Raw genomic sequence first — 22,043 nt, 5'->3', positions numbered from 1 at the left:
AAGGCGATTTTTGGGCTTCCTCGCTTGGCTCCGCTCTGCGGGCCATCAGCTTTGCTGCTGGGGCTGTGAGGTGCGGGCCGGGGGCTGCCCCGTTTTTTGGCACGATGATGCAAACCCCGCGGGGGGGGGGGGGAGGGACAGCGGGGGGGGTGCGCTCGGGCTCCTCCCGGCCCCCGGAGGGGCCGCGCTGGTGCGGGGCTGCCTCGGGCGGAGCGGGGGCCCGCCGGGGTGGGCTCGGGGGGGTGGGGAGGGGGCGGGGAGGGGCCCCGCTCCGCACCGCCCCGGCCCGGGGAGGCGGCGGCGGCCCCCGGCCCCGGAGGCGGAGCCAGCGCCCGGCGCGGCGGGCTCGGGAGCCACATCCTGCGGGAGCGGGGCCGGGAGCGGGGCCGGGCGGTGCCGGTACCGGTACCGGAGCCGGAGCCGCATCGCCGCGGCCGCCCCGCGCCGCCGCCCAGGATGTGGTGGGACGAGCGGGTGTCGGCGCGGTTCCGGAGGAACCTGCAGCCCACCCTCACCTACTGGAGCGTCTTCTTCAGCTTCGGCCTCTGCATCGCCTTCCTGGGGCCCACGCTGCTGGACCTGCGCTGCCAGACCCAGAGCTCCCTCTCCCAGATCACCTGGGTCTTCTTCTCCCAGCAGTTCTGCCTGCTGCTCGGCAGCTGCCTCGGAGGGGTCTTCAAGAGGACGTAAGGCGCCTGGCAAACTCATCGCACCTCCCGCGGGTGGGCTTAGCGCTCCGCAGCCCCCCCCTCCGCTTTCTTCCCGGGCCTGGGGTGGGCAGCACCAGCCACCGCCCCCCTACCCACCCACCCACCCGGGCTTCGCCTCCCACCCGTGTTCTCCCGCCGGCTTTGCATGGCTGAGCTGGGATGCTGCGGCCCGCGTGGGAAAACCCTGCCCGAGTGGAGCGCTCCGTGCATGTTCCGGAGGGTCCAAACCCTCTCGTCCCAGTGGCTCGGAGGGAGGGGGCTTCCCGGGGGGTGCGGGATGGGAGCCGCTCCGCGGGCTGCTGCTCGCCTCTTCTTGCACGGTTTCGTGCCCTTGGAGAGAAGCTGCCGGTTCCCCTGGAGCTCAGGACAGAGACAGCCTTAGCGTGAAGTTAGAGCCCGAACTTCCCGGAGGGTATTTTCCTTAGCCTGATTGTTTATCACAAAAATATTATTGGAAGGCTGTTTTAATAACCTCAGCGCCAGAAATCGAGGCATTGGCGTGCTCCTCAGGAGTTTGGGCAAACACGAGGCGAGATGCGAGCAGTCCTCGCGGTCTCGCTGCCGCGGGGGACGGGGGCAGAGGCAGCGCCTCAGCCGCACAGGGTGGCCGGGGACAGCTGTGTTCGGGCAGCCCAGCAGCGATTTGCGCTGAGCCTCCCGTCCAGGGTGTGTTTAAATTAAATAATACATGATGGCTCAACCCTAAACGTCGCCGAACAGGCATTTGATTTGAGGCTTGATGACAGCTATGCTCTGCCAAGAACCAGCTGATCGTTTACGTTGTCACTAATTCTTCAGGCAGTGATGTAATGTGGCAGCTCTGTGTGTGTCTGATACACGTGTCATATATGTATATGTTGAACACGTATATGAGAGAATTTTGCATGAATCCGTGGCTGCTTTAAAATGCCCATTTAAAAACGCTTTGTTAAACTCTTGTCTTGTGAATCGAGAGTGTTGGCTGACGAAGGTGGCACCGGAGCACCTGTTAAACGGCCATCGTGGTGCATTGAGCTGTCCCGGTCCCCCTGTCCGGACGGAGCCTGAAGGCTTCGTGGGGCAGCAGCAGCTGCTCTCTGCCGGGCTGTGCCGGGGGAGAGAGGTGCGAGGTGGGGTGCACGGGAACGGGGACAGCACGTGGGAACCTTGCCCTGGGTCTGACACGGATCCGAAACTGCTGGGTCAGCAGGCAGCGCCTTTGCCAGCCCCCGGTCTGCCTCGCATATGTTTGAAGAAGCAGCGAAGGAAAACGCAGAATTGTTTCCTGCTGTCGGCTTCCTAGCCCGAGCTCCTGCCCTTGGCCGGCAGGTTACGCAGACTCGTTCGGACTTTTGTGCTCTGAGACTCCCAAACTTTTAGCTCTGCAGCAGCACGTTGGGGAAAAGAGCGTCTTTGTCGCTCGCTGTGGCTGTGAACTGGGATGTGTTTGCGATCGCAGCCTCTTAGAGCAGTGGGCTTTTGCAGAGTGTCTGCGAGCCCCGCTGAGGAGCGGCAGCCCTGCCAGGCAGGAGGGCATGTTTCGGATAGTTGTAGCTTGTGAGCGTTGTGGGGGGTTACTCAGAGTGGTGCGGCGTGTGGGTTTGGATGAGAACATTAACTGTTCAGACGCTGAGAGCTCCCGTGCTGTCCCCTCTTTGGGGACAGACAAATTGAGCTGTCCTGCGAAGGATTTCTACTTTGGGGCCATGCTGCAGGTTTATAAATCAAATTATCCTGGCCCCGGTGCAGGGCAGGGAGGGGTGCTGGACAGGTCATCTTTTCCAGTTAGGAGATGGGTGGCTGCTGGTAGAGGGTCCCAAATCATCGCCTGCCTGCAAGCCAGCCGAGCCAAGGTCTGGCTGCAAACTGTGTTTAATTTCTAATGCCTGAGGAACATAGACTTTGTTGCTTGCTTTCGATTAAAATATGTATTGGTCTGAGCTCTCTGAATGATGGACTCGCGAGGGAAAGCAGTGGTGTTAGTGGATTCTACAGCAGAAGTGGGTGGTGGGACCCAAATAATGGCTTGGTTCCTCTCACCAGCGAAGCTGCTGAGTGCTGGGTCGTAGTCCCTGCTCTCTCGGCCCAGCTGGAGCCCTGGGAGGACAGAGCATAACGATGGCATCCGTCCTTTCTGTAACTCGGTGCGAGCCTGGGCTGCCAGAACTAGCTGCAGAATTCCCTCTTGCGCGAGATCTCAAGGAAGAAGGAAGTTTGCCATTGCAAGTTTCCCCGAGCGATGTAGAAACGCAGCTGTTGCCCGCGGAGCTCCGCGCTGGAGACCCGGGTTTGCTGCGTGGTCCCTTCCCCGGCTCGTCGGGAGGCGCAAAGGCAGAGCTGCGGGGCGAGCAGCTCCCGCGTAGCCGCAAGGCGCGTTGCTAAAGCTCGCGCTCAGGTTCGCGACAGGCTGCTGCTCTCCGGTAACCCCTGCTTGGGGTTTGCCGGGTTGTAATTACAAGCTCTGCTTCAGCAGGATACAGCTTTTTTGCGGGGTATTTGCGTGAGCGGGGTTGGGGTTTAGGTGGCGCGCGTGCCCTGGCTCAAACCCTGCTGCTGCCGTGGTGTTGGTAGAGGTTCCTCGAGCAAAGGCAGCCCTGGCAGCAGCTGGTGCCCTCCGTAAGGAGCCCTGCGCGCCTTTGCGTGAAGCGCGCTGCAGACTCTTGTTTCCTGGCATTACCTGGACTGGATTCTCAGAAGTGCCTGATGTGTCGCGAGACCGCAATTCCAGCCGGCAGTGCTGGGATGCGAGTGCTGGGAGGACTTGAAACCCTGCCGAGACTCGGAAACCCCAGTGGGAGGGAGCGCTCTGGTAAATCCAGCCCTGAGCACCTGGCACTGCAAACTCCAGGAGTGAGCTCTGGGCACCTGCATCCCCCGCCACTCTCCCTCTTGCTTCCCTTGCCTTCGCCTTTTCCTTTCCCATTTTGTTGGATTTTAAGCTTGCAGTGTGCAGCTAGTCACGCTCCCTCTGTGCTGCCGTGCTACACACTTGTGACGGAAACACCAGGGTAACTGAGCACCTGTGCCCCAGTTTGCGCCTTTTTTTCATTCAGAAACTGCATTTTTGTGTCCTTCTGTATTTTTTTTTTTTTTTCGCTTTTGCTCCCAGCGTTCGGGTCAGCCCTGAGCTAGTCTTGCTGGTGTTAGGAGGGGAGGGGGCTGGTAGGTCTGTGGCTGTGTTGGAGCCCTGAGCAGGCTCTGCTCGAAGGAGGGATTCACACAGGACCTGGCGGGCTGATGAGGTGGGACCTTTCTTCCGTCTTTCCCCCTGGGCACCTGTGCCTGTCACAGCACGTCAGCTGAGAGCGGATGACCCGGTCCTCTCCCTGCCCTTCAGGCTCCCGGCTTCCGAAGGTTTCTGTTCCAGCGTGTGGCTGGTGCAGAGGACCTTTCTCACCGCAAAGGAAAGTAAAGCCTTTTTGTTGCTGAGCGGAGAGCGCGGTGACTTGAGCAAGAGCTCCTCGGGGGAGGCGAGGCTCCCCGAGCCCGGCTGGTGCTTCCTGCTGGAGATGAGGGTACCAGAAGGCAGATGTGGGATAATCCGCGCCCTCCTCTTCCTCCCTGTCCGTGCCTCGTCCCCTTAGGGCTTTGGGTTTTTAATTATCAGTTGTGCAAGTCTGAATTAGCCTGATTATCATTTTTCTTCTTGATGTGAGGGACTTAGAAAATGCTCCCTGGGGTGGGGGAAAAACATCCTTGAAGTTGAAGGGTTCCTGCTGCAACCGGAACGCTGAGGTGGGGGTTTATATGCGCTGTGCGGGAAGGAGAGGGGAAGCTTTGCTGGCTGTGACTACAGGATAGCGTTAACTGCCCTAATCCTGTAGAGATGGACCTAAACGGTTTGGGGGTGAGCTGCAGACCTTTCCCCAAACCTTGTGATGGAGCCAGAACATGCGCTGGGTGCTCCTGAAACAGAGTCCATGACGTTGCAAGACTTATTTCCTATCCCGAAGCGGAACCGGCCCTGGGGACAGCAGCAGCTGGTGCAGAGCTGTGCTGTGCGTCCGCTCGGCCGGGGACACGGGGACGGGTTAGTGATGGGGAGGACAGCGATGTCAGAAACTGGATCATGGCGTTACATCCGGGTGGCTTTTTAAGCCCTTTGGAGGGGTGCATTGGTTTCGCATCATCAAGACACAGGGCTCAGACCCCCTCTGAAGGTCACGGGGTACCTCATTTAAGGATGCTTTCAAAGACGTCTCCCAGCTGGTTGTTCGGTGCCTCCCTGGGTGCTGAGTGGTGTCCTTTGACTACGCCTTGGGGGTCCGGCATGGGAAGCCAGCAATTTCTTGGTCCCCCCTAATGCCAGAGCCAGGGAAGGGGGCAGCAGGGCTGCGTCCCACCCTGGGCTGCAGGCTGCTGCTGTTTGCAGGGTGGGGTGCAATTGTGTTATTAACAGCTTATGGCTGGAGGCAGGAATTTTTGCTCATTGGGGAAAAGCGAGGTGATCTTTTTAGTGCTTTTTTTAAGGCCATAACATCATCTGCAATTAATGTTTAACTCTAGTAATGAACGTGGTCCCTAGCCAGGCACAAGCGGTGCTGTGGTTGTTTTGCTAGGGCTGCAGAAGAGAAGAGGCATTTCTGGGATGCCTCGGTGCGCGTTTCCCCGTCGCTCCCGGCCTCGGATTCGCCAGCTGCTGGTGCCTCTGCCTCTCTCGCTCCTGCTGTACCCTGGAGAGTGCTGCCTCGTCTCTCCAGGCTCGAAGCTGCTTCTCTCTCATTTGCTAGTTGTTTTTCCTGCCATGACTGTGCACATCTCGCTTTGCTCCCTTCCTCCCCCAGAAATCCCATGCTGGCTCCCCGTTTTGCTGTCAGAGGAAGATCAGTAGTTACGGCTTTGCAACACATCAGCCTCTCCAACGTGGTCTGGCTGATGGGCGAGCGAGGCTGGGCTGGGAGATGGGAGCGCACCGAGGCGCTGGTACAGCCAGGTTTGCGCCACCGGGCAGGAGAATAAAGGAGACGTGTCCTTGGCACGTCTTTCTCCCCGGTGCTGGTGGAGTGCAGCGTTAAGCAACAAGCAGGATGTGGAAGGCCAAATCGCTCTGGGTTTGCAGATGAATGAGGGCTGCGCAGAAACACAGTGACATGCCCAAGGCCAGGCTGTTCTGGACGAGCAGTCGGGGCAGGAGGGCTGGTAGCGCGGTGCCCGGCAGCCGCGGAGACTGCTGCAGCTCCAGCCCGTGGCTCCTCGTGGCCTCCTCCCTCCTTGGGCAGCGCGTGAAGCTGGCGCGGGGCACAGACAGCGTGCAGGGGCGAGCCGCAGGCGTTTTGCTTGCTGGTTGCACGTCCGTACTAGGGGCATACCCGCGCGTTGCCAGTCCTGTGCTGTGGACAGACGGCTGTGCCCCACATCCCCCAGCAGCAGACCCCAATTGCTAATTAGCAACTCATTGCAGCAAGCTGCCGCCCGTTGCAACGGGCTTCTGCCAGGGTGGGGAGGGGAGGTGCCTGTGCTACTTGCTCTCTGCTGTGGCTTTATAGTCCCATCTTTCTGCTGGTTTCAGTGCTTTGCTGTCTGGTCCCTGTTTCCTTCCTTCCTTCCTGCCTTTCGACTTGGCAGCTCCGGAGCAGCGCGGTGCCAGCCTGGGCGCCGTTCTCCAGCGAGCTGGCTAGCGCCCGGCTCACACCGAGAGCAGCCTCGCCGCTCAGCCAGGCAGGCCGGCCTGTGCCGCTGCCAGACTCGAGATGTAATGCACCAGCTTTACCTCTACCACGCACATCCCTTGGGCTTCTCCGATGGACCGCGTGGGTGGGAAAGTGGCTGCCTGCACCGGGAACGGCAGCAGTACTGCATCCCGCCCAGTCGCGCTGGGGGAAGGGACGATGCTGCCAGAACACGGCATGGAAAGGGAACTGCAGCAGCTCCCCGGTGCTCCCTTGAGGCAGGACAGCACCTGCAGGCAGGTCCGGGATGACACGGTGATGTGGATGCCAGCAGCTCTCTCCCCGCCGGGAACTGGGGTTGCCCAGCAGCTCTCACCTGCTCAGCCCGCTCGTGCGATGCAGCCCTGCACGAGAAATACCCTGGAGCTGCTCGAAAGTCGTGACATGGCCTCGCCCGCACGTACCCGTGTCCCTTCCTGTGCCCAGATCTGCCCAGTTAACAAGGGAAGGTTCTCGGGCCCTATTCTGCCTTGAAACGTGCAGAATACCAGTTTGAAGGGTGGTTACCCTTCTCCGCGAAAGCGGGGTGGCAGATCTGTCTCTTTGAGGCATCACCCTCCGCGCAGGGATGGCGGTGCCCTAGGCTGGCTGTGGCCGTGGCGTGGAGGCACGGGGGTGCAGGGTGCGTAGCCCTGTTCTCGTCAGAAGAGCACGTGCTGGAGCTGCGTTAGTTGGAGCTGCAGCCTGTGGGTGCATCTCCTGCTGATGCCTGTGCCGCTGGCTGCCCTGCGGCTGAAAACGGGAGGGAGGGCTGTGGTGTGGGTGCTGCTCTCTGGTAGTAATTCTGTCCTGCCTTTCCTCTTTCCCCGTCTCAGGTTGGCTCAGTCGTTGTTTGCCCTCTTCGCCTCGTCGCTGGCAATCTCCTTGGTCTTTGCCATCATCCCCCTGTGCCACAATGTGGTGGTCCTGGCTGTGGTCATGGCTGTGGCAGGACTGGCCATGGGTTGCATCGACACCATCTCCAACATGCAGCTGGTGAAGATTTACCAGAAGGACTCGGCCATCTTCCTGCAGGTGAGCATGGAGCCAGTGTCTCCCCTCTGGCTGTGCTTCCTCCTCTGAGGAAGAGGAGCGAGGGGCTCGGCCAGTTTCCCTGCAGAGAACAGCAGTAAACCCCGCCGCTCTACTGACATGTCTCATCTCTTTCAGGCCCTTCATTTCTTTGTGGGCTTTGGAGCGCTGCTAAGCCCACTGATAGCTGACCCCTTCCTCTCGGACACCAACTGCATCCTCTCAAACTCCACGGCCAACGCCTCCAGCAACCTCCCTCACATCCGCAAGTCCCTGGTCCCGCACCATCCAGGCAACCTGTCTCATTACGACCTGCCGATGAAAGGCATGGTGGTCACGCGCGTCTCCTACGCCTTCTGGATCATGGCCCTCATCAACGTAAGTGCTGCAGCCGGGGTGGTTGCTGGGGACATCTCCGCTTCTCAGCTTTGCGGGCGGCTGTGGTGTTTGGGGGGGTGTTGGCGCCTTTTAGGTGGCCCCAGTGACGGAAGGAGACGTGAGGGTGGTTGTGCTGGTCCACAGCAAAGGTTTGGTTTTTGCCCAGTGCCGTTTCCCAGCCAGGAGCAGGTGCCTGGGGCAGGAGGGCAGGACTCTGCGAAGCTGAACCAGCGGTGGCCGCACCATCGGATGCGGTGGGGTCGATGCACCGTCCTGTGGGATTTGTCTGATCTCTCTGGAAGCAGGTTGTGCCTCCAGCAACCCTCCGGGCGGGAGTTATACCAGTTAACTATGCTCAGAGCTGCAAAGTCTTCCTCCGTGGTCGGTCTGGGGAGGAGTTGTTGATGTGGGGATGGCTTGGCGGGAGGGTGATTTGCAGCATCTTTATTCATGGGACAGTGCCCATCGATGAACTGAGTTACTGGGGCTGAAGGCTTGGTTGGGGCGTCTCTGCCTGTTTGTTATGTTTCCCTGGTGATTGGCAGCAGATGTAAGAGCCCTGTGGCCCTTCCTTTGTGAGACAAATAGGGTTTAATGCCCGTCCTCTTTCTCTGCCCTGCTGAGTCCCAAAGCTGATCTCCAGCAAGCTGCTCTTGCCTGCAGGCTGCGGGCTCTCTTTGAAGTGTAGCCCTGTTCCTTACCCCCAGTTAATACCCGAATCCCAGCATGGTTAAATACAGCTGGTCCCTCACTGAGCTGTGGTCGTCGTCGTGCCCGTCGCCAGTCCCTCTGCAGCAGAGCTAGCTGAGCTGCCGCTGTCATTTCCCTGGCTGCAGGAGCCCTGCGAGCGCGTAATTGCCCGTGTAGATCTGGAGCGATAAGAGCGGAGCGTGTTGTTGCAGCGAGCGTCGGCCCTGCTGAGTGGTGCTGTTCACGCCGGGATTGATGCCGAGGGCAGCTCCGCTCAAAACCTGTAGCGTGCCCGGTTATGCTGCGTGCGCGGCAATTCCTGCTGGCGGGGGTCCCGGGGTCCCCCGTGACCAGAGCAGAGCCCAGCCTGTGCAGCCCTTGCCGTGTGCCCTGGTGTCTGTTTGTAAAGAGCGTGCCAGGGCAGGGACTGCCAAGCTGGTGCCCGTTTCGCTCACCTGGAGACCTCCTGTAGTGGAAGCGGAGGGTGACGCTGCCAGGAGGGCCTCTCCCTGCCCTGCAGCCCCGGTACCTGCTGCCCTTCCCTGTGCCAGTTTGGCCATTGCCCCCTGCCAAACCATGGGGATGCGATGGTGATCCTCCTCCCTGTCCCAGGCCAGCGACCAGCCCTCGATTTTCCACTGCTCCGTCTGCACTGGGCGAAGGGAACAGGTTTCTTTGTGCTCTTGGTCATCGCCTTTGCTAATAACTAAAACGTACCCCAGTGCACCTCATCCAGGGGCTGTCGTTAGACCGAGGCCCGCGCAGCTTGCTGATGCGAGAGCAGGCCACCGAAATAGCTGGGCAGCTGCTGTAATGAGCTGCTTTGCAGAAGTACCAAAAAGAATGCTCTCTGCCTAGGAGGAGAAGCCAGCTTTAATTACCTCTGACTCTGCATATGCCATGGGAAATGTGCTTTTAATTACGCCAGAGCGTTATCTATTTTGCCAGTCAATCCTGAGCAAAGTAATTTAGTTTTGAAGGCAGCGTTTAATATCTGCTTTGAGTACGACGATGTGTCTGGTATGGGGAGCGCTGATGGGAGGGTGGTTGCCAGACCCCTCTCTGTTCCTAGCGGCGTCCCATGGACATTTGGGGAGCAGGATGGGACCCTAGGCTGAGTCCCGCTGTGCCTGGCAGCTGATGCGTACGTAGCAGGTCGTGAGCTGGGCTTGTGCGTCGCTGCACACTCGAGTGCTGTTTGCACGCGTGGGTGTTTTGCACGTGTGTGCACGCGCCGAGTGCGATCGCTGGGAGCATGGTAAGGCGCCCCGGGGCGCTGGGGTACTGATGGTGTTTTGGGATGAGGGTTAGGTAACAAACACGAGAGGAGCGGGGAGTCGGACGTCCGCCGCACGTGCAGCTCTGGAGCGTGTCCCCGTGCCAAAGCCGAGCTGTTATTGTCTTTCCCAAAGTCTCGCCGAGGGAGCTGACTTGATTCCTTGGTTAAACTAAATAACCCAACCCCCTGGCTGGAGATACTGAGAGTAGCTCAGCTCCAAAACTGCTGACCCTTCTTTAAGGTGTAAACGTCAGAGAAAGATTATGATAATTGGTATTTAAAACCCCAGGGAGGTGGGTGAAATGAGTAAGCTATAGAAATGGAGACCAGGACCAGCAACTCTGTTATAAAATGGTCAAAAACACATTTCCATCCCAGTTTTCACAGGGCTGTGTGTATTCTGACAAGACACCAGCTGAAATGATTAATTTCAATTTCTTGCTTTGTTTAAAGTGGAAATGTCTCAATTTGACTTTGGCCTAAATGCAATGTGTAAAGCTGACAGAATAGTTGTTTCGATGTTATTGAAGCAATATGGTTTTGCTTTAGTAAAATTAAGTGGTTCAACATTATCAAAATGAAGTGCTTAGATGACTCCCGGCCAAAATTTTTCATTCTAAGAGAAAATTTTGGCTTTTCATCCAGATTTGTAACAAAAACATATTTCAAAATTCAGTTTCCCACAGAACGGAAATTTCATCATCCAGCCCGTTCCAAGGGGCTGGAAATCAGGAAAATGTTCCTCCGAGGGGGATGTGTTTATCCGGAAGGTGGTTTCCCAGGGGAAGTGTGGGACACTCCATTGTGCTTAGGTTGCTTAAAAGTAGCCTGGATACAATAGCAGGGAACGGTCCCGTGCTCCTGCGGGGAGAGAGCGGCATCGAAACGGGAGGGAAGGAGCCTGGATTAGACCCCCGCTTAACTGCACGATGCGGCGACTCGTTGAGTTTATAATAATGGTTAAAAGCTGCCAGGAGGAGGGGAACATCCCCGGCGATTCGGCTCTTGCTGCCCGCTTTGCCCTTCAGCCCGTGCGGGCTCCCAGCGGGATGCTCAGGTGCCCCTCTCCCCCTTGAAAGATGGAAAGCCTTCCGCCGAAAAAGGCGAAGCAGAGTTGTCCTGGGAAGAAAGCCCACGAGCAAACGGCTATCGCGCCAAAATCTCCGCCTGCTGAGGAGGGAGGGCTGGCAAAATGGGGACTGGAGGTGCCCGGCTTGGTGTGGTCACGCTGCGGGGAGGGGGCACCGGCTCTGCAGGGCAGGGCCGTGCTTTGAGGACCAGCGTCCTTATTTTAGGGGCCGTGCCTACGGCTCCTCTCTGGCTCTTGCTGTCTGGGCTCCCCGCGGGGTGGGAAGGCTTTGATAGCTCTTTGCCTCGTGCCAAGCAGCCCAGGCAGCCGATGCGTCGGCCCCAAGAAAACCGAAGCTGCTTTAGGAGCTGAGTAGCAAGATCCTGTCGTAAGCACGGTGGCCCTGGCCCTGCGTGTCTTGGCCCGTGCCCTGGCTCCGGGGGCCAGCGAGGCTCATCGTCGCCACCCGACCTCGCCAGTTGGGGTACGTGGGAGCTGCGGACGGGGAGAGGGGCTCGGCGCTTGCCCCGCAGCTCGTGGCGGTGGCCGTGCTCGTGTGGGCAGCGGAAGGGACAGCCCTCGAGCTGTCCTTGTCCTGTGGTCGGGGTAGGCTGCTCCTCCGGGATGGATTTGTCCCTTTGCTTGGTGAAACGTGCCCTGGCAGGGCTCTGGTGTTCGGCTCTGCTCCTCTCCGTCTGCCCGTGTAATGACGGAACAACAAGGCTGGGGCAGGGTCTGGAGCACAGGGCTGGTGGGGAGCGGCTGAGGGAGCTGGGGGTGTTCAGCCTGGAGAAGAGGAGGCTGAGGGGAGACCTCATCGCTCTCTGCAACTCCCTGACAGGAGGGGGTAGCGAGGGGGGTGTTGGGCTCTTCTCCCAAGTAGTTAGCGATAGGACGAGAGGAAATGGGCTCAAGCTGCGCCAGGGGAGGTTTAGGTTGGAAATTAGGAAAAATTTCTTTACGGAAAGGGTGGTCAAGCATTGGAACAGGCTGCCCAGAGAGGTGGTGGAGTCCCCATCCCTGGAAGTGTTCAAAAAACGGGCAGAGGTGGCACTTGGGGACATGGTTCAGTCCAGTCTACCCTTGACTGGCTTAGTGTGGGCTTGGCAGTGTAGGTTAATGGTTGGACTGGATGATCTTAAAGGGCTTTTCCAACCTAAACGATTCGATGATTCTATAACTGCTTTCGTGGATGCCCTGTCCCCTGTACGCAGCCCGGGTTTATGGCTGGCCCCTCCTGTGGGCCAGGTGGCCGCAGGTGACCGTCCCCAGGCGATTTGCCAGCCAGCGTGCAGGACGCAGGGCTGGCTCAGGACGGAGCCCTAGGAACCTGCTTTCTCTGGAGCTTGATCCTTTGCTTTTCCCCGTTCCTGGGCTTGCTTTGGCGTGGTGGCAGCCCGTGGGTGAGGGCTGCACTTGACCGTGGGCGAGTCTCCAGCTTTTGGGCATTTCCTAGCAGAAACGGCCAGCGCCGGTGAGCGGCTCACAGCTGATGGGGTCAGAGCACTCGTGCACCCGAGGTGCTGCCAGCTGCAAGATGAAGGGAAAGGGACCTGCTTGCTTTAGAGATGAGGATCTGGGGAGCAGGGAGATGCCTGTGGTTTGACTGGGAATCAGGGGAGTCCAGAGCCAGGGCCCTTTTCTGCATGGGCACCGAGCGCTCCTTAAGGCTGGAAGCGCCCAGAGACATTATCTGTATGGCCAGTCCCTCCGCGTGGGTATTTTTTTTGCAAAATCTGCATTTTAGAAGAATAAAATCTGGTCCTGACCTCCGGAAGGATTAGAACTATCAAGCAAATGCGTTTTTCTTCCATGGGACCGAACTAACTGTTCCTATTCCCATTGTTCCCAGAACAATGAAGTCCTCATAAATGAATTCAGGCAAGAGAGGCGGGGCGGGGGGGGGGGGTGGAATTCTCCATACATTTAAATCATGCCATGAGCCAACAAAAGGCAGGAAATTTGGAGCTAGAGCTCACACTTGCTCACAGACATGTAGAAAACAAGCACTCAGCGGCTGGAGAGTGAGCTGTCACTTAGGATTTCCTGGCTTTCTCCCCCAGTCTGTTGCAGAATAAACAGCACTTGGTTGCGGCGGGAGGAGAAGGGAGGGCTGGCGAGGGGCAGACCCAGCTTCATTTGCTTCCCTCTGTTTTCTCTACGGGGGGAAAAAAAAAAAAGAACAAGTCCCTCCGGGCTTGGAGGCACCGCCGAGTCGTGGGTGTGCGCAGGGAGCAGGCGCGTCCCCAGGCACATGGCAGCGAGGGAGCGCGGTGCCGGGGGCCCTGCGGCTGCGGCTGCCACGCGATGCATCCAGCGGGCAGGTACGAGCCCGCCGTCCCTGTGCGCGTTGGCACCGGGCAGAAAGCCCGGGAACGGTGCCGGTGGGACTGTTGCGTGTCGGGAGCCTGCGGAGCGGCCATGCAGCGGCATCCCTGCGTGCACAGGGGTCTCTAAGGCAGCGAGAGGGCGATGGCTGGAGGCTGCTCTTCGGTCCCAGGTCCCTCAGCGGAGGCTGTGCCGAGGGGCTGTTTGAAGTGGCTCGGCTGTAGCGATGCTGTCATTGTTGGCCTGGGAACCACAAGCTCATCTCTTACGAGATGCTGAGCAACCTCTGCTAATGGCTGGAGATGGGCAAAGCAGGTCTTGGAGCAGCTTGTCCTTCCCTCGCAAAGCATTTCAGCCGCAGAAGGTCTCCCGTTAAAACTGTTCTGCTCTCCACAGGCAAAAGCTACTTTATTATTTTATTCTGTGGGCGGAAGTGGCCAAATGCTTGGAAACCAGAACATTTTGGTTCTGAAGGGCTGGTACGGCGCTTCATGAGGTTTGTATTTGGTGCCTTCTGTTCCAGTGTCCCCATCCCATATCCCAGGTGGATGGTCCCCAGCTGACAAGGACTGGCAGGAGATGCCCCAGCTGTGCTCTGGATAGGGACTCTTTGCTCTCAACTTGCTGCTTTTTTTTTTTTTTTTTTTTTTTTGTTCCCCCTCCCTACTAGCTCTCCTAACAAGCCTCCGTCCCTCCTGCAGCGGCTCCTTACCCCATTGCCAGCCCCTGTCCTTGCTCGCAGGTCAGGGCAGCACAAGGCTGCTCTCAGAGGTTAATTCAGGCACATCCATTGCAGGTGCTGAGTGCGGCTTCCTAAAAGGCCCTCGCGACTGGGCAACCGGACCGTATTTTGTATGAGACCTGTGTCGTGCTTACCTGCCCTCCCTGTTCCTCCCCAGCTGCCGGTCCCCATCGCAGTGTTCTTCTTGCTCTACAAGGAGCGGATGGTGCCCTGCTTCCACAGCAGCAGCCACCCGCTGCTGTCGGCCGACGAGCTGGCGATGGAAACGCGGCCCACGGAGAAGGACGATCTCTCCACCGCTGTGCAGAGACCCCCCGCAGCAGGAGGTGAGCTGGAGGCACCTCTCCGATAGGTTTGGAGGAACGGGGGGTGAGCAGGGGCAGAAAAAGCCGTATTTCTCAGTGTGTCCATTGAGTTTAACAAGCGGGGTCCATCGCTATTGTCTAAGGAGGAGACTTTCCAAAATGTACGCATGAATGTAATCCAGAAGTACCCAAACAACCCAAACTGACAATTTGGTGCCCAGCTGCCCTTGAATTAGGTGGGATCTGAACAGGGATTAGTATCCTGCTCTTGGGACTCCAGGCTGCTTTTCTCCAAGCTGTCCTAAAAATAAGCCTGGGCTCCCAAGTCGCTTAAGCACGTGCAAAGGTTGTGCCCCTTCGTTTCCTTCTGGTTTTCGGTCAGGTTTTGAGCTGGCTCCGCTGACTGTTCTGTTTAAAAGTGGTCATCATGCTGCAGAACGCTGATTTTTATAAATCTGAAAGGAATAAGGACGGTGCCCTTGTTTGCTGGAGTTCAACTTTTCCCCTCAATAGTTTGCTCTTGAACTTGTGACTACACCCTGTTTTGGGGACAATAGTAACATTGTTCTTTGCTACCCAAGAGAAACGTATCGAAGGAAATTCTTCAGCTAAATAGTGAATCTCGGAAGTAATCCTATTTTAGGGTTATCAGAGGAATGTTTAGTGTTATTGCAGAAGAGGTGGCTTTACCTGGACAATAAAAGGAAATTTTAGGGAATACTTGAAGGCGGAGGCAGTTAGAGATGTGGTGAGGGCATAGGTGTCCCTAACAGAGCGGGTTCTCTGGTGTCTGATGAGGTTGTGCTCATCTGATAGCATTTCCCTTAGCTGAGATGCTGATGGCTTCTTTCCTCAACCCAGCTGCCCATTTTCATGCAACCCATTGGAGCTTCACATTCTTCAGATCTCCATCTTCCTCTTAATGCAGTTGAGAATAAACCTTAGAGAAGCAGGAAGGCCGTATGCTGACTGCTGTGATCTTTGACAGACACATCTGTGCTGGCAAAATCCCCCCTTCCCCACAGGAGTAAGAATTTCATCTTTGCCATGCAGGAGCAACTGTCTCGCCCGCACAGGACTCCAGGTGCCGTTACCTTAACAGCAGCCCTTTGCATGTCCCAGAGTGGCGTGAGATGAGCATGAGGACGGGAGAGTCGGGAATTCCTGGGGCCCTGGCCCCCAGCTTTGGCAGGCTGCGGCTCCCAGTGGTCTGTTCGGAGGAGGCGACACTAGCTGTGTTTATCACTCTCTTTCCCAAAGTTGGCTTGTTTGGTTAAATTTCATTTATCTGAGGAACGTGAGCTATCCTGGGCAGGACTCTCCTGTGCGGTGGTACCAAGGACAAGAGGCTTTGAGCACGAGTGCTATGGTCGAATGGGCTCGTTTCTATTGACTGTAAGAGCGGGGCCGGCAGTGTGTTGCTCCTAAATGGGAAGAGGAGCGCAGGCAGCAGTAAGAGAAGTAGCAAGTATCCTGGAGAGCTAGGATCCCAGTCTGTGGACAGCAGCCCGTAAGCATATCTATCTTCCTTCTGAAAGTTTAGAGGTAGGTAAAGAAAGAGGTGGTGCCAGTAGAGGTTAGCAGTGCTCCACGTTGTTCACCGTCCTCTATGAATCTGTCTTGCAGCTGAGCGCAAAACAAATCCCCATTGCGGGCTGGCAACCACCCAGCCCCAGGGGGACGTTCCAGCTAAGTTTGCTTTGCATTGTTTTTCACCAGGTCATGATGACTTATTTAGCTGCTGCCAAAGCAAAAACTTCAGAGGGGCTTCTTACACCTACTTCGCAGTCCACATCACTGGGGCTCTTGTTCTCTTCATGACTGATGGGATTGTGGTGAGTTCAGCTGATGGAGGGATCTTGTCTGAGCAAAGCTATATGGCTTTCTTCCTTCCAAATCACTTGCAACAGCCCAAACCCAGCACATGTCCTCTGCGTGCAGTGGGCTGGACCTGAGGGTCTGCCGGTGCCGCGGTCTGGTTCCCAAGGTAGCTCAAAGCTAATCGCAGTCGGGCTGATATGCGCCCTGCTTCTTGGGAGGGTTTTGTGGCTTCTCCTAGGCTCTGTGTTGTTGCAGCTAGATTGCTACTGCTACTAACCTAGCCGGTTTAGAGCTGGAGTTGTGATGTTGTCTACCTGTACGCAGTGGAGGTCTCTTCTCACTTCAGCCAAGAGGCAAGAACAGCTTCATTTTATTTCATAAGAAATGGCGGCTCTTTGTTTGATGGGTCTCCTGAGCCCTCAAAATCCAAGACGAGAGCATGCAGGGATGGTGCAGTCTCTCCGTAGTGGCCTGGCAGCAGTGTGTAGCTTTGCCGTGTGTAGCACTTCTGTCCGGGCGAGGAAGGCTCGTTCTTGGCGGGCAAGCTGCTGTTCTTTTTCTTTCAACAGTTTTGTCTCGGTCCCCTCATGGTAAAATACTGCTGGGTCTTACTAGGGCATTAAATAGGGTCCTGAAAGATGAGCGGGGTTACACAAAGCAGCTGTCAGATACGGGAACTGTCCAGGGCCTCCATCTTCAAGGATGATCAACTCCAGGTTCTTAATGTGATATGTTTTGGGAATATGTGATTCCAAAAGGACAAGACAGTCCCTAGGGAAGAGAGCATCTCTTCAGATAAGAGCTTAGCATGCATTTTACCTAGTAATGCTGTTAAGCTCTCCCAAAAGGGCAAGACTTAAGTGTTCTACTTCTGGTGGAAGCCTGTCTCCAGCTGCAAACCCTTGGGAACAAGGTTCATTGAGATCTGGGAGCAGATCCATAGGTGGGCTCTCCAGCACTATCACAATATTGTGAATATTTGAGGGACGGGTTGAAGTTAAAGTTGCAAAGCCTGTAAGTCATCACATCAACGTGACATGCTGTTTTGTTTTCCCTGCAGGGAGAGTACTCGGGCTTCATTTACAGCTACGCGGTGGAAGAGCCTCTCTCTGTAGTACATAAAGTGGCCGGCTACCTGCCCAGCCTCTTCTGGGGGTTCATCACGCTGGGCAGGCTCATCTCCATCCCTGTGTCCTACCGAATGAAGCCAGCAACTATGGTCTTTATCAACGTGGTAAGGCTGGTTTTACTACGTTTTTTTCTTCTGCTTGCCTGCAAGATGCCACCTAGTTCTGGTTCCGATGTGCAGAGCTGCAGCTGCTCTCGTGCCATACCTAGGGCAGATCCGCACCAGGCGGAGCCTGACAAGCACAGCACCCAGGGTGAGCTGCGCTGGCCTTTCTCTGCATCGCGTCTCTGCGTGTTTGCAGCTGGCTCCGATGCACGAGGTAGTTAAGCTGACTTACAACTTGATTGCACCGCTTTTCTGAGCTTGCTTCTCAGCTAATCTAGCATTAGATGCGTGAAAGCACCTGGTAAAGTGTCTGCCAACTTTATTTACTTTGCGTGCTGTCTGCTGTGGCATCTGCAGGGACTTAATGCCCGTGTTAGCCAAGGGAAAGGGAAGGCAGATAGTTCAGTAAATTCTCTACTTGGACTGTAGCAGCTGTCAAAGAAACCAATGTGATGTGAGGTTGCTTAAATTAATAAAACATGCTCACTTGAAGAAAGGGGAAGGAATCCTTTAAGGATGTGTAAGAAGGATGCATGTAAGGATGTGGCACACAACAGGGAGGGACTTGTTCCCATCCACACTTCCTACAAAAGAAAAGAAACCAGCGGGAAGGCAGTTGATTTACAGTTTATTTAAACCAGAAGTTATTTTGGTAGCAAGTTTCACAGTTAATGTTGCGAGGCCAAGAATCTATAACAGGGCGGTGAGAACAGGAGTGACGGGTCACGTTGGGACGTTTTGAAGCTTTAGGCTGCTGTCTTTTGCAGACGGGAGGCAGGTGAGGCAGCCGGCTCGGCACCTTGCTGCTGCTAACTTTAAAAACTGAGCTTAGATACCAACAGCTGCAGCTAAATGAAATGCGATAGTTTTAAAAATGACTGTAATCTCCTACTTCAGCACATAGTCGCTACTTAGATGGGAGCAGGGAAAGCTCAGCGTCGGCAGACCCGGCTCGGGTGTATCTGATGTGAACAGTCCCATGCATCTCCTTGATGCATACGACCAATTTAATCACTTGTCCGAGCTGCACGATTGCTCTATTAACAAACCTGAGGACAGAGCTTCTGCTTTAGCTGCTGCTAATATTGGGAGAGAAGAGGGAATAGCCTCCAGCCTTGAACAGAAGCCTCCTCGCTTCCCCTTAAAGACAACGGTAGTAGTACCACCCAAGGACAAAAATTCACTTGACTGACACTGAACCCCTCGTGCAACGCTTGCTAGTTGGTACTGCTATATACAGTAAGACACACCGGCTCGTGGAGTCACTTCAGCTTTTCAGCAAGCTGCAGTTTGAATTAAATTTCCTTAGAATCCAAATTGCTCTTGTGTACGTGCACACGCCCATAATCAGGGCCTAAACACTTACAAAGTCACTCGGGTTGGTATTGCAGAGCTCCCTCTGCTGCCCCCCGTGCCATGGCTTGCTTGGTGCAGCTCCGATGGTTTTGCTCTTGTACGCTACAGCAAGGCAGCGGTGAGGGCAAGGGTATTTAAATGTACTTGGCTCTTTGCCTTTACTGCTGTGACTGGTTTCTGAGCAGTTAGGGAGAGCGAGTTAATTCTTGTAACCTGCTGAATAAGACTTACTAGTGATTGAGACATGTAAATATTATGGAAGTAGCAGTATTATTGTATTCAAAGCTGCAAAGAAAAAGGTTTTTTTCGAATACTATCTTAAGTCTCTACCTAATGAAGTTGAGACCTAACTACCAAGTTATGTGCTGTTATAAAAAGTACTAAATTCTTCACTGTAAAGGTAGCTGGATTTTATTTGGCTAGTTACTTAAGTTTTTCGGAGATCGTGATCTTTTTTTCAGTATAGTTTATTTTCTACAAAAAAATAAAAAACCCTAGAGCCTCTTGCAACTCGGCATTTACCTTCCTACTGACCCTGTGCATGTTGTTCACAGGTTGGAGTCCTGATCACCTTCCTGCTGCTCCTGATTTTCTCCTACAGTGTTGTCTTCTTGTTTGTGGGGACAGCATCTCTGGGGCTGTTCCTCAGCAGCACTTTCCCCAGCATGCTCGCCTACACCGAGGACATCCTGCAGTACAAAGGTGAGCGGGGATTCGGGCACGCCTGGCAGGCTTTGAGAGCAGGTGGCTGTTCAAGGCTGGGGCTCGGACACCATCGCACCTAGCGACTCCTTCCTTCTTCAGGGGTGCCTAGGAGGCCTGGAAGAAAGAACTGCTTTTGCATACAATGTTTATTCAAGCTTGTAGTCAGAAAACCAGACTGCACAAATCCTGGCTTTGGTGTACTCATAACTTCTACAGGCAGGGATCCAGGCTGGTTCTTGGTTTCCTGCAGTTTTAGGGCTCTCGGAGACTGACAAGAATGTCTGCTTTAGAGGCTTACAGGGAGCTAGTTTTGAAAACATCATCCAGATTATCAGTGAACTGAAAATCCTAGAGTTTGGCCAGCTCTTACGGGAGGTCTCTGCCAACCTCTGTCTCTGGGGCAGTGATAACAGAAGAATGAAAAGCTTTCCAGCAAGAAGCAACCTCACCTCTGCCAAGAGAGTCAAGTGACAGAACAGGAGATGGGTTTTTTTGGCTTAAACTTTTACCTTTCTGCACTACCGCAGGTTAGAAGAAGCATTCTCAGCACTAGATGGGAACATACATTAAGTATTTGTAAACCTTGTACGGAGAGATCCATGAGAGAGCAGTTTAAAGAAGCTACAGGGTGATCCTGCCGGCTGTTTCCCCTGCTCCCTGTCAACATCGCTTGCGCTATGTTTCTTTGCAGGCTGTGCCACAACCGTGTTAGTGACTGGAGCTGGAATTGGAGAGATGGTACTACAGTTACTGGTGGGATCGGTAAGTGTAGACTAGGCATGCCAAAAAACGACTGGAACTTTTAAGTAGAAACCTTAGTCCTGGTTTTGGACAGCTGCTGGGAAAAAGCACTGCATTACCCTCGAGCTATCAAATAGTAAAGCTCTTACTGCATGCTAACCAGGTATTTGAGTGCTGTGATGACATGTCTGCTCCCTTTTTTTCCCTTCCAACTGCAGATTATACACGAACAGGGCAGCTACAGTTTCCTGGTCTGTGGGATGGTCTTTGGAGGCTTGGCCTTTACCTTCTACGCCTTCCTCTTGTTTTTCCACAGGATGTACCCCAAGCCCTCATCAGGTAAGAAAGCACCAGCACTCGGCCCTGCTTTATAATGAGAGGAAGAGTGGCATGCGCATCGATACATAACCAGGGTGCAGCGCTTCAGCAAAATGCAAGGAAATGTTTATTTTACTGCTGCTTCCTGTCCCCTCTTCCTGCTTTGACTTGCCCACAAAGCCTTGGCAGCCACAGTTCAGGGTTTGCTTTCTTTTCTGTTGGAGAAGCAAGGGAAAAAGTAGGAATGGTCTGTGGGTCACAGAACCATAAAGCGCATGGGATGCTAGCTGCGAAAGCACTACTGTACTCCTGCACAAGCTTCCCTACGCTGTTCCCTGGCTAAAATCCAGGGAACAAGTGCGTCTGCCATCCGAAGGCAGCTGCCAGGCTCTGGAGAAAAGCCTCACTGGTAAAGGATTTCTCTTACGCATGGCCTCAGTCTGCATATGCTATTTGCTTTTATAAGCACCTTTTGTAAAAGGCGCAGTGCGACGGGGAAAAAAACTTGTCCAGGTTACTGGAAATGAGGCCTTTCTTCCATGACCAGCGAAGTAAACAAGCTGGTGTGGGTGACAGAATGGCAACATCCATGTTTGGAAGAGCTTATGTGCATTCCCTTCAAGCTCAACAGATTCGATACCTTCAGCTGAAGCATCTAATGTCAATTTTGCAGATATGGATGATGCCTCACCTGACAAACCAGCAGTAATGGATGACACTGGACAGTATCAGCGCTAAAGAAGTGGCCAAGCCCTAGACAAGCAATAAAACAACACACAATTAAGCATTACTAATAAGGATGATTTCACATTTAGCGACTGAATCATGCAAGTTTTCTGCAATCAAAAGCACATTAGATTGGGTAAGTCGGAATCAAGAAAACATCCTAAAACACTGCCTCAAGCTAAGCACAAGTTGCCCGTGTCACGTGTACCAAAAAGAAGACTGTAAGCGTCAGACTGACCCCGTGTCCGAAAGGCTACGGTATATGGCAGGGATGATGGGGAGCAGTTACTCCTGCAGATGAACTTTCTTTCCAATTCAGGATGGAGGGTGGGAAGGAAGAGGTTCTCTCTGGTCGTATGTAAGACTGAGTATCTCCTGGCTGTCATTGAACTTCACAGATTTTTCTTTCAGCCTGTAACATACAGAAGCCCCTACAATTTACAGCACACTACTGGATTTGAATACATTTTTGTGCAACACTGACTCCAGTATATGCCACCTCCGTGTATACTTCCAAAGGGGAAAAATTACACAAGTGGTAGAACCCACCGAGCGCACAGTGGTAGCAGGACCTTTCTCTATTTGCACAGTTGATTCTTGTATATCGCACAGTATCAGACATGTTCACTAAGTCAGTGACTTATTCAGCATGCTAGGGTCTCTTGATTATTCAAATCATTAGCTTTTTTTTTTTTTTTTTGAGTCAAGAATGAGTTGTGATGGTTTGTTTTGCTTTAAGTCACTAGTTTAGCTGCTACAATTGCAGTGTCTTTTAGGGTGGTTTTATTTCTAGCTTCCAGTTGAAGCTTAAACCGAGGTATTTGGGAGCCAGCCTCCAGCTGCTTAATCTGTGCAATACTTATTATAGGTGCCTTCCGTAAGGTACTCTTATAACCCACGCATGACCTATTACAAGCTACGAAGAAAGGACTGGCTTTAGAAGAGTGTAAAGCTACATACATCTATTTCTTCAGTGAGTGAT

General features: G+C 54.6%; 1 protein-coding gene across 1 annotated transcript; it reads left to right on the top strand.

Moving 5' to 3' along the window:
* The first annotated feature begins 456 nt into the window (after positions 1-456).
* On the top strand, positions 457-21,073 carry SLC60A1 (solute carrier family 60 member 1). The gene is made up of 10 exons (XM_075722469.1): positions 457-686; positions 7,174-7,372; positions 7,508-7,747; positions 14,013-14,181; positions 15,880-15,995; positions 17,042-17,215; positions 19,126-19,273; positions 19,968-20,038; positions 20,236-20,356; positions 21,009-21,073. The coding sequence occupies exons 1-10, from the start codon at positions 457-459 to the stop codon at positions 21,071-21,073; spliced, it is 1,533 nt and encodes a 510-aa protein (XP_075578584.1).
* The last annotated feature ends 970 nt before the right edge of the window (positions 21,074-22,043 follow it).

This window comes from Pelecanus crispus, chromosome 17 (assembly GCF_030463565.1).
Source record: "Pelecanus crispus isolate bPelCri1 chromosome 17, bPelCri1.pri, whole genome shotgun sequence".
In the NCBI taxonomy this organism is placed as follows: Eukaryota; Metazoa; Chordata; class Aves; order Pelecaniformes; family Pelecanidae; genus Pelecanus; species Pelecanus crispus.
The sequence above is the reverse complement of the archived record's forward strand: the minus strand, read 5'-3'. Positions and strand labels throughout refer to the sequence as shown.

Excerpts from the sequence above, each read along its gene's own strand:
- SLC60A1 (XM_075722469.1), top strand. The coding sequence starts at position 457 with ATGTGGTGGGACGAGCGGGTGTCGGCGCGGTTCCGGAGGAACCTGCAG. Across the intron at positions 687-7,173 it reads GGAGGGGTCTTCAAGAGGAC|GTTGGCTCAGTCGTTGTTTG; the intron begins GTAAGGCGCCTG and ends TCCCCGTCTCAG. Across the intron at positions 19,274-19,967 it reads GGACATCCTGCAGTACAAAG|GCTGTGCCACAACCGTGTTA; the intron begins GTGAGCGGGGAT and ends GTTTCTTTGCAG.